This window comes from Amphiprion ocellaris, chromosome 16, assembly GCF_022539595.1.
Source record: "Amphiprion ocellaris isolate individual 3 ecotype Okinawa chromosome 16, ASM2253959v1, whole genome shotgun sequence".
NCBI lineage: Eukaryota > Metazoa > Chordata > Actinopteri > Pomacentridae > Amphiprion > Amphiprion ocellaris.
Window position 1 is genome coordinate 22,001,315 of NC_072781.1, and position 15,572 is coordinate 22,016,886.

Genomic DNA, 15,572 nt, shown 5'->3' on the forward strand with positions numbered 1-15,572 from the left:
GCACAGCTGATTAGATCATCTGCACCTGCCGCCTCCAAAGTCGCATGCCCACCTAAGGAGGAAAGGGAAAGGAGGGAGAAGGGAGAGCGCTGCCACTACCTTTAGTCAGAGGCTGCAGGCATAGCACCATGCCACATTCAAAGTCACTTAAATCCCATTTCTTCCCCATTCTGATGCTCGGTTTGAACTTCAGCCAGTTGTCTAGACCACATCTACATGCCTAAATGCATGGAGTTGCGGCCATGTGATTGGCTGATTCGCTATTTGTGTTAACAAGCAATTGAACAGGTGTACCTAAAGAAGTGGCTGGTGAGTGCATGTAGATAGATATTCAGACCATGAGCTGACAGGCCAAAGCAAATTTCCTTTTTGTATAATGTTTGAACCATTAATATAGCTGAATGTTTAAGTTGTGTTACTGAAAGAATCTTGTATTCTTGAAGTGAAGTAGCTAAAGTAAAGTAACGGGGGCTGAAGTAAGAACCCGACTGCTAAACTCTTTTGCAATTAGAAAACAGCTGAATTTGTCCATTTGTTGTAGACTGTTCAGTTAGTTGGTACTGTAAGTTTTCTCAGTAGGCTGTCTTCCTTTTAAAATATATACTTTTTTGTGATGAAACAGACTATCAACATCACTTTTCTTGAGAATTTACAAAAATGTAGTCCAATCATTATGTACAAACTGGTCAAAGAAAATACAACATTGAAAATAAATTTCCTTTTGCGAAATAAGGCTGTTTTAAAAGCAATACATGTCCTCCTCAAGAAAATGTAACAGTAATGTATGCCATGTATGCAGCATAATTTATGGTCAGAGATATACTGAAAATGCAATGACACAAAGGAAATGAAATCCCTTGACTAAAATGAGGCTGTTTTGAAGACAGTTTCCATCCCCTGAAACAAACACAGTTGTTCTAAAAGTGCTGTACATAGATATGCTTACTATGTATTTTATGTATATTTTATATATCATAATTTATGGTTATTAAGGTTTATAGCAGAATGATTCCCAAAATCATCCATGCAGGAATAATGATCACCAAGACTCCACACATAAAATGCCGGTTCTTTAACCTGTCATTGTCCATTGTTGATCTTAAAATTTTTTTTTGTTAGTCTAAATGCACAAAAAGCTTTGCTCACATGCAGCAGTACCCACTAGTAAGACTGGTAATCTGAAGAGATCATGAACTAATTCAAAGGTTCCAGAAACTTTTTGAGGTCCACTTACACAGAGGGCTTCGGGAAACCCGCTTGCATTTTCCTCTCAAGAATTCTTTTCATCTGGTATAACTCGTGCCTGAGGTCTTCAATGTTGCATTGATAAATAGAAGCAAAGGAAAGCATTGCAACAGTGTCTTCTCTTCCCAAAAGGTAGCACTTCTTGGATTTAAGACTTCAATGCCCTTCATTGTTTCAGTTTTGGTTTGAGAACTGCCTTTTAAGTTCAATCTGCATACTATATCGGACAGAATAGAATATACTAGCAAGAAACACGTCCTTGTACAGTTCATGATGCTCACCTAGTTGCGACATTACACTATGCCCTTTTAGTCTTTGTGCTATTCTCTCTTTTTTGGTCTAGAATCTGTCTCAACGATGCATCGTTCAGCAATATGTTATACATCTTTCCAGAAGTCTTTAAGGTAGGATTCATCTCTGTGAGTTTCAGAACTTTGCACAAGTCAACTGAATCTGCAGATAAACTTAATCCAAGGGTTAGGGAGAGATTTATTGCGTCAACAAAAAGCTTAGTCAATGTTATCAAAAGCTCCATAAACCTTCTGTCAGTTTGAATGAAGAGGCCTTGTGCTTTAGGTGATCTATTTCAATTATTTCATCATCTAGTTACTCAAGGACAGCTATAATAACCAACAGTCATCTTTTTACCAGTCCTGGGTATTCCCTGCATATATTACTTTGTATATTTTTGCCAATAATCTTTAATATAATATCTACTATCTAATATAACCAAGAAGTGCCCATGTTGGGTGAATAAAGTGTGTCTCTGTCACCTCTTTGGGCAGTAATTGGGGTTGTAATGTCACCAGGTACCCTGAGCATGCATTTTTATGCTGTCAAAATCCTGTCGTAAGTAAATAGAACTCTTTTATGTTTAGGTTGGAACTGACACCAGAAATTTAAGCCTACAAAAATGACTGTAATTGAAAGTGTCATCCAAGTTAGTTCTTTCTGGCCACAGGGACCTCTTCTCTGGACCTAGCTTATTTGTGAGATTTTGATGGCATTCTGAAAAGCAGTTGCTGGAAATGATTATTCTTTGTAATCTAGTAACAAACAGCCTACATTATGAGTTGGTGTCCCAGACATTCAGCCAGCAGGTCCTACGTCACAGATGATTAATTGTGGTAATACTCAGGCTAATGGCAACTGCATGCTGCACTGCTATTTTCAAGTGTTTCCCAGAATGAGCATCTGAGCAACATGGTCTGCATCCAGGTCCATCTCGAATTAGTACGCATGAAGCAGTATTAGCTAGTATTTGTAACATTTCTGTCCAGCCATGTTCACCAGCTGGTTGTTTAAAGTGTCTGTCAGTTAGTGTGCAGTGGCTTTTTCAGAGCCTTCATGCTGAAAATAACTGTCTACTGATGCTTGAAAGCAGGTTGATGAGCTATGAGAACCAAAACAGCAAAGCTGGAGAATGTTAATCAAAACAACGAGCTGAAAGAGGCTAAAGTGGTCCATGATTGATTAGGATGGCAGGGAGGTGGACACTGTAATGCTCCATGGCCTCATCATTAAAGGCACCTCCTTTTTCTATCTCACAGTCATTTAATCCATTTTGGATATGAAAATTGTGCAGCGTTAAAACGGGTGTACTCCATGAGTAACTAAAAGAATACAGAAGGGCTGTATAATTCTACAAATTTTTTATACTCATTCTTGTGTGCACTTGCAAGCTCTAGTCAAATAGTATTACCAGAGCTTTTTCTCCTTATGTGTAGTCACTATGGCATTGGTGAAATGTTAAAGTGATAGGAAAATATCTCAGAATTCAAAGCTGCATGCTACACACTGACAACATGCCAGCAAGGATGGTGCAGTTCCAATCAAACACTGTAGTATGTCAACACATGTGGCAGTTACACAGATTTCATGGCTTTATGCAAAATATTTAAGAGAATACCCGAGTGGAACCCCTGCTTTTGGGGATGACTGCTCCCCTCACTCCTTTGATTGCTTAATGGGATTAATTATTCTGTGAAGAAGCAGAGTAACTTAATTGTGCCATTTTTTTGTTTTGTTTTTTTTTCTTTTTACAGGCCTCGGACACCTAGAGGGGAATCTTATAGCTTTGTTGCACTGCGGAGCTCAAAGTTGCTGGATCAGTGTGCTGGAAGAGTGTCTTTAGTCGAGTCTTTAGTAACACTTGTTAGCATGTTAATCCTCAGATCAACTGTATGGCATTGAAAGACCAAGGCCAAAAAAACAGATACTAAACACAGGACAGGATGTACCCTTTCTTTCACCTCCTAAGACCTGTGCTGAAAGACAGGACCATGTGATGGGAGAAAATGTGTTGGTGGTCTGCAGCAATGACAGCGCTGCGTGTGCATACACACTCACTCAACCCCCTCGAAAACTCCCCACTTAGAAAAACCTCCCCGACCTTCTTCTAATTGGACTGAGGGTGAAGGGAGAGAATGGGGGGGGGCGGGGGTGGAGAGGGGTTAGGAGGCGTAAATGTGACCTTTTTTTCCCTCTGGGGAGATTCCCAAGACACAGTGGGGAGGACTGGTTTCTTTGGCTGTGCTCACAAAAGAGCCTTAGTTTTCTCTGTTATTGGACAGCCCCTGAATTTCTACAGCGATTACTCCGCCACAAGTCGCCAGACTAATCTCAGGGCAGAATATTGTAAACAAACGAAAACCTGTGGTAGCATCTTCTCTGTAGCAAATGTCAAGTCTATTTGAATGACTTCAAACACTGTAGGGCATTTTATTAATTAATGATGGTGTGTCTTATAGGGTGATCATATGTGTAGAATATTAAACTGTAATTCACGTGTAGCTATCACTTAAATATAAGGGATAACAAAAACAATATTGGTTACTGAAATGTGGTGTAAAAGTGAAGTGTAAAATTACTTGGGAGAACTCAAGCACAGATATCCAAATGTTGTATCAAGTTCAGTATTTAGGCAAATGCATGGAAACACTTACCACCTTTTACGTTGGTATACCGTTGATGGTACCTGTCAGATACTCTACATTTGTTTCCCATGTATTCTTTTTAGTCAGCTTATACCTTGTGTGTATTTCAAACAAATGGACTCTTGTCTTTTTAGAACTGAAGAGAGCCCGACCACCACACTGTGGTCTCATTCAGCGCCCATGCAGTGGAAACAGCCCTGTTACAGTCTCGCTGCTCCGTCCCAGTTAGTGTACGGGGAAATGTTAAAAACCAAATCTTCCACTTAGTAACTTTTCCAGAGAGCGTTCAACCACATCTCTCAGTCTTCTTTAGCAGATGGACACTAATGATTAAGACAGGGAGATGCTGCTGAAAGTTTTTATGTGAAGTGTTATGTTTTTATGGCAGTTAAAGTTGGCTTAAAATCTTATTGATTTATTTATTTTATTTTTATTTATTTAATGAACTTATTCACAGATAACTGACTAATTAAGTCTCGGGAGAGTATTAACTTATTAAAATGATAGCAGGATTTTTTTAAAATCCAAAACTCTGTTGGAGGAAGATACTTTTCATCCCTGAGTGGTGCCTGCTGGTCTTCCGTCAGACTAGAACAGCCTCCACCCATTAGACAGAGAGTGAAGGATGCCTGGAAAACAAAACACAGGGCAAAAAGAAGAAAAATTGCTTGCTGCTAATTCTAAATCTTATTGTTGTGAGCTTACAGTAATAACAAACCAGTGAGCAAATGAATATTTTGATTAAAAACTCCACTATTCTGTTGTCTAGATAATGATATGATTGATATTTTGCAAATACAAAATGTAGAACTAAAACTAATCTTTGCTGAAGTGAAAACCTGATCAGCTATCCATTAATCCATTAATCATTTAGGATTTTATTTATTTATTTATTTTTAGCAGAAATGTCTCGGTCTTCATCTTCTCCAATGTGAGGATTTTTGTCTTTTCTTTGGGTTTAGGTCTTCATAAATTTGGTTAATTTGCATTGTGGACTGTTGGGGACAGGCATTTTGTTTTATTCCTCACATTTTTGAACAAATTTTTTATAGGCCAAAAAGTGAGAAAATAATTAATAATAAACTTAATTACTTGTTATCCTAATAAAGTCTATTTTAACCTTCCCATTGTTTACAATGCCATGACTCCTGGCATTCCACTGCTTGCTTTCTGACCCCTCTTAGTCCAGTTTGTAATGCTGCTAGTGCAACTTTAAATCACAAGGTCGACGTATAGCTTCACTCAAGTCAAAGGATGAACATAAATGACGTCAACAAGTCGCATGAAGAGCATACACATCAGGCTGGTGTATAAGAAGTATAACAGTCATGGAATTTATCATAACTTGATTCATAGCAACATGTATGAAAGAAAAATGAAAAACACACTTGTCTTTGTCTGTAGCCATATACATAATATATATGCACATTTGTACCACACGTGTCACAAATTTCAAGATATTTCACAACAACAGCACCAAAGAGCTTTTGATTGATTCTTCAGCCCCACTAATACATTCATTCATTCATTCATTCATTCATTCATTCATTATTTTCCAGATATACTAATAATCTATTAATTACAGAAGTGAATAATTTACAATAAAATAACAATTTTAAGGTACATTTCTCATTTCCAGTACTTTTATACTACAATAATTCCGTTCAGTCGTCACATGCATCAGTCTGCCTAAATCCTTTATGAAGGCTGTGGATTTTTGAAAAATTTGCGCAGGAAAGGGTATTATATTGTCTTAATTTTTGAAAAAGCTGTTACCTTGTATGTTCAACAAAGCAAGCAGCTTACTAATGCTGAAAAGCCTTTTTCCCTCTCTGCAAACGCATGTCTGCCCTTAGCTCCTGCACAGAATAGAAACCGTACACCAAAACTCTGAGAACTCACAGTGGTATTTAAATCACAGACAAAAAGAAAAAAGACAACAGCAAAAAAAGAAAAAAAAACATCAGGTACTGCATCTTGAAGACAAAAAATGTCACAAAGTGAAGACTCTTGTTGTAAAATGTTAAAATCTTCACCAAACCATAGCAAAAACAACACAGAACAATTCAACTATCATACTGTATGACAACACCTTCTCTGGGTTATGTTTTGGTTTGGTCCTAACTGAATACAAATGCTTTTACAAAAGATCTTTTTGTAAGCTTGTTCGTTTTTGTGAGACATCTGCATAAGCTTTCGTGCTGACACTGGCCTTGCAATGACCTTCTAACAGAGGCACTTTTTCCCCTCCCCCAATTCTACGTTGAGAAATTGGCCTTGCTCGTTCATTCATAACACTGCATCTTAAATTTTAAATTCTCTAATTTTCTGATTGGATCTCTCAGACTGCTGCTCTGGTGTTTGACATCTCACCGTCTTTCTTTACATCTATTCACTGCAGTGACATGAATCTACCCAACACAGTCAAATAATAAAACACATTTCAGAAAGGTACCATCACTTTACAATTCCTGTCACCAGTCCTAGACATCCAGCTATACACTATGTACCACTTCCTCTGCAGTGGTGGAGCTTTTCTGGTATGTAGCGCTGTATTCCCCGGGGCGCCTGTATATATACTTATCTTGGATTAATACGACTAAATATTTGTTTGTAGAGAGCCTGAAAGACGTCTCAGACTCTCATCAGCATTTTTCTTTCTAATTCTCTTTTATAAAGTCCTGTATGAACATTTTGTGCAAAATCTTTCCACTGCCACCCTGTCCTTCTTCGATGAGCTTGTGTAGGTCTTTATTTTCTGCCTTGTACAAGCCGCCAGATGTGCAACTGGAATACATGAACTGCTACAGAACATGACACAGACAGATGAAAGAGACTAAGCAAAACCAAACAAAGAGAGTAACAGCCAAGAAAACAACCTAAATGTGTCCCGAGAAAACAGAAACTCATTTACGTAAAGACAAAATATCATTCCAGAATTTTCTTGTCTACTGATTCTTTGCCATTGGTCCGCGAGTAAGGCTCAAAGGCAGAGGAGCTCAGGTAACGTGCAGAAAGTTCCTGCAAGTTGCCAGCCAGCGAGCCAGCCATGGAGAGAGGGTTGGAGGAAATGCGGGTGGCGACCCCACTGAGTAAGGAGGGCATGGGGAAGCTGAAGAGGCTATGAGCCGCCGGTGAGCTCTGCAGGCCTGCCACTGTCCCTGAGCTGGTGACGGCAGGTAGTGTAGGGCTGCCACCCGCTGTGCCGGTGCTGCCACCGCTGCTGCTGCTGCTACTGCTGCTGTTGCTGGCCAGTGTCATGGAGGGTGGACGCAGGGCAGAGCCCAGAGTGCCGCTGCCACAGTGGGGCAGGAGGCCTGGTAGGCCTGGGGGCGTCAGCAGCCGCCCCTGCTCCAGCAGTCTGAGGACACTGCATGTCGCTGCTGTTTCTGAAACCACCGAACGCAGCTCAGAGTCCTTCCCTTGGTCTTTCTTCTGCTTAGTACGCCGGTTCTGGAACCAGACTTTAACCTAGACCGAAACACAGGAGAGAGATCCTTTAGAAAAATGCAAATTCTTTATATATATATATATATATATATATACATATTAGAAAATTGTGACTCGATTATTATATATTATGATATATTGTTATATGTTGCCTTAATGTCACAGATTGGAAACAAATAAATAGAGCGTACTTGTATTACAGAAAGAAATCTGCTCTGCAATAATTCACATTTCCTGGTACTTGCAGTAGGAAGGCCTGATCGTAGTACAGCAATAATCTGATAATCTCACTGCTTGGAGATAATTGCACCGTGAATGATACAACAATGTGTCTTCACAGATTAGGATGATTGCTTTTACCCAATGCTTTGTTGGCAAACACAGTGTGGTAAAGTGCCTGTCCTCCCTAACCCATCATAGCATGCACCTTCAGATACTCACTAATGCATAGTAGCTATATATGCACACACACACACGCACACACACACACACACACACACACACACACACACACACACACACACGTACAAATAACTGTCGACTGAGTGATCAAAAGATGTAGTGATTTCATTCAGACATGGGGAAGATGGACCACTGTCTTAACAGGCAAAAAGTTAATTCAATCAAAACCTCTTAACTTCATCAGCGTTGCACACTGAGAAAATTTCATGCACTGATAGAGATCCAAATAGTCCATAAGCTGCAAAGTGTAAAACCTCCCACATCAGTATTAGTAAGAAAAATTTAAATAATTCTATTGCTTGTTGGTTATATCAGTTGTGTTGCATACTTGTGGTATGATATTTTATTATTATTATTATTATTATTATTATTATTATTATTATTATTATTATTATTATTATTATTATTATTATTATTATTATTATTATTATTATTATTATACAAGATTCAGAAAATGAGTTTTGGTAATGACATGATTGTTGAATTGAATCATCAGGCTCTCTGAATATTTGCAGTTTTAATCTGTTTAACTTCTCAGCTGGAGAAAACAACCAATATGTATGTATAAATAATCAGTATGTCACCTTGACAGCTGGGGATTCTGAAAGGTTTTGCATTTTTTTGGTACTTAGCAACATTTTTCAGACTAAACAACTAAACAGTTAAATTGTGAAATCCTAATGACATGACTAATCATGAAAGTAATATGTACACATACACTGCAGCCCTCATTTTGGTCATTTTGCAGTCGATGTTTTAAGAAAACTGGACATAGTTCAAAGGCACGGAAACCCTGCAAAACACATCTACATCAGGTTTGATTTGAGCTGTAAATTTTAATTCTCACTCCTCCAAAAAGAAAATGGCCACTATTACCTATGGCTGAAATTAGGGTTTAACCTCCCGAATACAAAGAATGTCAGACAGATTAAGAAATCCTCAATTTTGGGATTTTAGCTTATCAGAAACCTAAGAAATGCTGCCGTATTTACTTCTCAGACATCAATAAAAAAGTAAATTATTCCAAAATTTCTACTTTAGTTTAATTATAGGTGTTAGTGAAGCATTTCTCTTTGTCTCAGATACGTTGCATCTGTTTCTCACTCTTCAAATATTGCGATAATATGATGTATCCAGCAGAATATGAATTATCAAAAGAGAAAGAAAACCACTAACTGTATGCCAATACCTCACGACTGGAAAAAGAATACACATGACATCAGCCTTGTACTTTAAAACATTCAGTCATTAATTGTTCATCAGCCTCAACAAATGCATTTAATTATTTTTGACATATCCACAGTTCAGTTTCACATGGTCAGATAACTTGAATAAATGTCAAATACAGGCTTTAGAAACATATATCCTGTACCTGTAAGTCTCCAATAAACAAAGCTGGCTGTCTTTATATGGAATAAAATATATACGTACCAATCAGCAGCAAGCGTTCAGCTCAGTCCTGCTGCTAGACCAATCACATTTGAATATTTGTTCCCTTCATTTCAGTAAGTAGTTTGACTCTTGACATGCTGTTAACAACCATCTCACATTAAGAGAAGAAGCCCTGCCACTCCAGCTAATATTTTATGTTTGCGACGTAAAGCCCGCTTAGAAGGAACATCTTGTTCATTTTAGAAGTGACATTCTCAGTGCAAAGTATGCAACAAGGTGAAGCTGGTAGCTCAAACAAAGATGATTAGATGTGCACACAGCAAATGGCTGTCACTCCTTAATGTAACAACCTCTGAGTGCCAGAACAAAATGTTAATTTCACCATGTTGTCATTAAAAAGCATTTCAGCAGGACAAGAGGCAGACAGTGGAAGAAAATTCAAGCTTTGTCCTGCCTAAATAAGGAGCAAAAGTTTCTCGATGTGTGTGTGTGTGTGTGTGTGTGTATGTGTACATGTATATATATATATATATATATATATATATATATATATATATATATATATATATATATATATATATATATATACACACACACACGTATGTGTGTGTGTGTCTGTGTGTGTGTCTGTGTGTGTAAGCTCTTAAATTGTTTAAAAAGTATGTTGAAAATATCAGCAGTTGTGTTGTTCAAATGCTAAAAAAAATTAAATGTAAAAAATAAATGCAAAAAGCAGATTTAAATCTCCATGGCTGTTAGTTAAAGGAGCAGTGTGGTGTCATTTTGTGAAATACTGTTAACATCTTGCAGACCTGCTCTCAAGGTCAGGCTCCTTCAGCCACAACACATTAACACCAAAGACCAAGCCGATGGCACTGATGGTGCCATTAGCCATTTTGCACAGCTTTAAAAATAAAACATAAATGAAACAAGAGCTGAAAATACACTGACGTTTTGAAGCGGACAGCTGGGGTTCCCTGGAGTCCAAGTCACACAGAGTGACCGGGTGACTTGCTGTGGAATCTGGTGTCAGACACACAGTGCTAACACAGTTCACCCACGGCAGACACTGCGTGACCCACTGCTGACCCCGTACATATAACAAGAGGAGGAAGTTTGCGCTTTTTCTAACGGCAGCTTTAATATCAAATAGTACCGTCAAACACAAAGCACATAGCCTGAATCGTTACCTTACATTTACTAAAAAGGATTACATTTACTTTAAACGTATGCAACAATACAACTAAATATATTTTAGGAATTTAAATGAAATCCAAGAATCACTGCAGCACCCACACTCAAAACACTGAATAACAGCCTGTAAGCTTGAGATTTTAATTAATAACTGACGTTTGTTTTTTTAAAATAATTTAAAACAGGATTTAATTTCTTAGCAATAATTAGTTGAGATAAACAAAGTTCATATTTCCATCTTTGATTCAAACTATAATTATGCATGTGATTATGTATGTTTCTTTAAATGACATGGACAGAAAGTTATTGCACCTTTAAAATAGACAGCTGCTGGGTAAACTCTTTATGTGCATACAAATGGAATGAAATTAATTTGATGATTAAGCCAGTGATCCTGATAGATCATATCATCATTATCTGGTGTCAAAAAAAAAAAAAACAGACAAAGAAATTATTTAAACTTCACTCAGGGTTGCCATTGGAATTAAAAACAAAATGATCCATAATGTCTTTTGTACAAAGAAAATCCCAGCTCACAGGGAGGATGCATGCATACCTGAGTTTCAGACAGATTGAGCTGACGGGCCAGTTCTGTCCTTTCCCTTCCAACCACATACTGGCACCTCTGAAACTCCATCTCTAACCGGTAGAGCTGCTCTGCGGTGAAGGAGGTGCGTGTTCGCTTGGGCCGGTCCAAATCCAAGCCTTTCGGCAGAATGATCTCTCGGATGGAGCCTTTAGCATCTGTAACAAGGAGCACTTTGAATGAACAACACTGAGGCAAATAGTCACAACACATAGAAGCAGCAAATAGTCCTAGACGGTTTTCTTCTTCTCAATATTATTACTATTATTATTATTATTGTTATTATTATTACTATTATTGTGATTACTACTACTACTAATAATAATAATAATGAAAGTAGCAATAATAATGTGCTAAATTTAGATGTCACACGATGTGCTTAGAAGTTAATAAAGTGAAGTAAAATGATCAACTACATTTATGAGCTCACAATACCTTATATTTTAAATGAGTAAAAAGTAAAAAATATCATCATTAAATTCTGCAATTGCATTCCTTGATATGAATTCACAGATGTTCACATGCGTACACTTACTAAGGGAATATTATATCAAGACATTAAATAAAAGTGAATGAAATATGCTGAGATTCCATTTCCATTCAGTCCACCACAAGGAGCAAATTACAACAATGTCTGTTGGTATTAAAATTCAGTTTAAGTATTAAAACTAATCTCAGCTTAATGAGTAACAGCATTGTTTTTACAGTTACTATTACACTGAACATTATATCTGCTTATGCTGCATTATTATTTATTAGAATGTATTCTATAATGTATTATAAATGTCGTAGCACTATTGCAAGAACACAGTTAATTAATTAATTTATTTATTCATTCATTCAATAAGTTAATTGTTTAGAAAAAATACTTGAGGATTATTGTCTAAAACTAAAAATAAAAAACATTTTAAAGAGAAAACTTTTTAGGCTGAATTGGCTCGTTAGATTCTGTGTAACTAATTCTGTGTTTTCAGTGCAGTTATATTTATAGTTTGTTTTCATACACTCTCAGTGTAGGGCCAACACTACATGAAGGAAATGATATAAGTTTCTCTCCAAGCAAATGACTCTCATCCTCATAATTTCACGTCTGATTTGTTGACGTTAAAAATCTACACATACAAGCTGCTAGCTCCCTTTTTTTATATATATAATAAATAATAATTTTCACATTTATCACCCTGAGGTACGGTACAGTATATGCAGTATAAAGCCTTCAGGCAGGACCTTGCACACATTTACATTTAGTCAAGATAGTGTGAGTAAATTGTTCATTTTGACAATCAATATTAAAAATGTATGAATAATTTAATTTCAATGCTATGTAAGTAATTGTGATGAGTCCATTTGACAGGAAGTCACATTCTTTTTATTAACAATTAGCTTTTTTCATCACAGATACTTCAGCTCTCTTTTATTTTTTAAGTTACTGTAATTTTAAAACTTAAATACAACAGAAAACACGCCATCATGTCTGATTTTTAAAAATATAAAGACATATTTTGCTGTTAATTTGAAAGTTGAGTAAAATCCTAATGAAAAACAGTCAGAGGAGTGTTAACTTTCTGTGTATGTATTCTGTGTATCAACAACCTCATTAATTTTTTCATTTTCTTGTTGGAGATACATTCTCATTGTCTCATTGTGTTTTTATGTGAGCTCTGAAGTAAGACACAGTTCTTTTAAAAAAAAACAAAAAACAAAAAACCACACACACACACACACATCACAAGCCTTACCTCGGACTAGTATTCTCCGGCAGTAGTCCGGGTCCCCCACGCTCCCCCTGTTCTTCTCGCAGTTGTCCACGGTCCCAGAGGGGGAAAAGGAGTCCTGCTGCTCCTTGAGGAAGCTTTTGGACAAGCTGCCCTGGGAGTCTTTGCCATCCTTCCCCTCCTTAAGTCCATTCTTCATCACCATCCCTTCCGTCTCTTGGTTGTACCTGACCTCCATGCTCAGTTTATCCTCTTAGACCTGCGGCTTGTCTGCCTCTTTTTTCCTTTGTCAAGTGAAAAAAAGGAGATTACGGAGAACGCAGCGCACGGGATCAGCTGGACAGTGTGGGTTTTAGTTTCAAAACAGCACCTTTCAGCAGTACAGAGTCAGCTATCTAATGTTTGGTGAAATACTTCCGTTGCCCGACCAAGGAGCCCTATTATCACTGACCAAACTCCCTTGCCCAATGATCATGGACTTCTCAGTGAAACTCAACAGTAATTCAGTGCCCCCCTTTCCTCGTTACATACACATCAGGCTGATAGATGATCTTCAAATAATCAGAGCCATGGATGCGCACTCGCTGTTTCAATTGATTACGGTAATTTTCCTGCCTCCACATTTGCGTAACCTCATGAATACACTAAATTGTTTGGGGAAATAGATCAGGTCTTGATAGAGGGGTTTGCTCGTCCCGACCCCCTCGATTTGCCTGCTCTCAGCCCAGGGAATCAAGACAAATGATTGGTCTTGTCTCGCAACCAAGCCTTCCTGAACGCTCACAATCACAGAGGTACGACTCTTCCAGACCCGAAAAAAGTTCCTGGGAGGTTCATTCTTCTCTCTGCAGAACGTAGCCAGACATTTTTCTCCACGACTTCTCAAAGCATACCTGATTGTCCCAGCATGTCAGTGAACTTTGATCCCGTTTTTCCCTTTGGCTTTCTCGTCAATCAACGGAATTCTGCAATGTGCAGATCTCGCCGCTATGCTATTGTAGGCAAGAGACACTGGGAGAGAGCCAAAGAGGGAGAGAGAGAGAGGGAAAGAGATCGGTGAAAGGGATAATGAACAAATCCACAACGAACAAAAATTTATGGAGGCAATGACGACCCAGCCAGTTTGAGCATTGCTCTTCTTTAACGGGAATTGTGTTAAAGTTTCCTGTGTCGTCCGGTGTTCAAAAAGAGAGCTACGCAGAGCCACCCAGCAAGGTCCTGGCCGCTAACGCCACATCCTTCAGTATTCAAATGATTGCACCCCAGAAGCCATCTTCAGCTCTCATAGTCTTAACCTGCGTGTTTGAAAAAGACAAAAAAGGGGAACAAAACTTGTCATTAGTGCTTAGGCTGCCTACACTCTCTCTCACACATGCATACCCCTGGAATGGCCCCTGCCTCTCTCCACTGCTCGCCCTCCAGCCCACTACCCACCCACCTAACCACCAACTCTTAGCTATTTTCATTGTCAGTGCAACAATATCTCTGAACACAGCAGTGGCCAGTAATCCAATAAGACCATTGATTAGGCCACAATGATTCAATTCAAACCAGTGGCCTAATGCAAGGAACATTCTCTGGCCCTTCTTGTCACCTTAGCTGGCCAGAAGCCCTCTTCATGCTGCCCCCCTCCCTGAGTGCCATTCATGCCTTTATGGGAAACAGAGAGGAAAAGGAGTGAAAGATGGCAATTATCTAATTGGACTATTAACAAACAATTCTGTGAGTGTGGCTGCCCGGCAGCAGTCTCGGGGTGGGTTTAAGGGCCGCATGTTGGACTAACTTTATTCACTCAGTGTTTGGGAGGCTGCACCTTGGAGTGGGGCAGGATCCATTGTTTGAGAAAGGTAAAAAGGGGGCTAAAAAGGGAGCGACCAAAAGGGACCTGGGCTTCGCAAGCTGTGGTGCAGAGCTGCAGCCTGGGAAATAGATTAAGGATGCATCGTCTTGGCCTCTCAGCTGCATACAATGGTGGTGGAGGAGAAAAGACTAATGTGTTCAGTTTCTACATTCCCAAAAATATCACATATTTAGTGTACAAAGACTACTGCGAGATTACTGTCTATAGGCAGGTATTGTCTTTTACAACACACACATTTTCAGCCAGTAAATTACCAACACTGTGTTTCAAGTGATTTAAACCAAACTATTCATGAAATTTCAATGGGCAGATCCGAAAAATTAAAGAGCACATTTGTAATTATATTAGCCACGTAAATGATGCGCAGCAGCACAGGCACTGCAGTGCAAAGAAAATGTCAACTGTATAAACACCAGAAAAAAACTCCAAATTTCTATTTCAGGCTTCCCTAATGTCTCACTGAGAAAGATTACTTATTGTTTTATTTGTAGATAAGAGTAGATCAAGAGAAATCTAAAGACTAATAACAATATATAGCAGCAGAAAATGATTCATTAGCCTAACATCCCTGCAGAAACCTTTTTGGTGCTGTAGAGACCACTTTCTAATTTTAATACTGCTTGAAATTATAAACAGAAAAACAGAAAAGCATTGTGTTTGTTGACGAAATAAACAGCCATTATGTTGAAAAGCCTTAAGGGAGGTGTGCTGTTAAGTGTTTGCCAGTGATG

At 38.3% G+C, this 15,572-nt stretch overlaps 1 protein-coding gene across 1 annotated transcript; it reads right to left on the reverse strand.

Annotated features, from left to right (window-relative positions):
- Nucleotides 1-4,595: 4,595 nt before the first annotated feature.
- vax1 (ventral anterior homeobox 1) lies at nt 4,596-14,351 on the reverse strand. The gene is made up of 3 exons (XM_023296754.3): nt 13,005-14,351; nt 11,236-11,423; nt 4,596-7,652 (listed from the first exon to the last, which is right to left on the reverse strand). The coding sequence occupies exons 1-3, from the start codon at nt 13,216-13,218 to the stop codon at nt 7,110-7,112; spliced, it is 945 nt and encodes a 314-aa protein (XP_023152522.1). The 5' UTR covers nt 13,219-14,351; the 3' UTR covers nt 4,596-7,109.
- Nucleotides 14,352-15,572: the final 1,221 nt, after the last annotated feature.

What these genes read in the sequence shown, in the direction of transcription:
- vax1 (XM_023296754.3), bottom strand. Translation starts at nt 13,218, where the DNA reads ATGGAGGTCAGGTACAACCAAGAGACGGAAGGGATGGTGATGAAGAAT. An exon ending in CCGGAGAATACTAGTCCGAG is followed by an intron (nt 11,424 to 13,004) that starts GTAAGGCTTGTG and finishes TCCTTGTTACAG; the next exon opens with ATGCTAAAGGCTCCATCCGA. An exon ending in TCAATCTGTCTGAAACTCAG is followed by an intron (nt 7,653 to 11,235) that starts GTATGCATGCAT and finishes GTTTCGGTCTAG; the next exon opens with GTTAAAGTCTGGTTCCAGAA.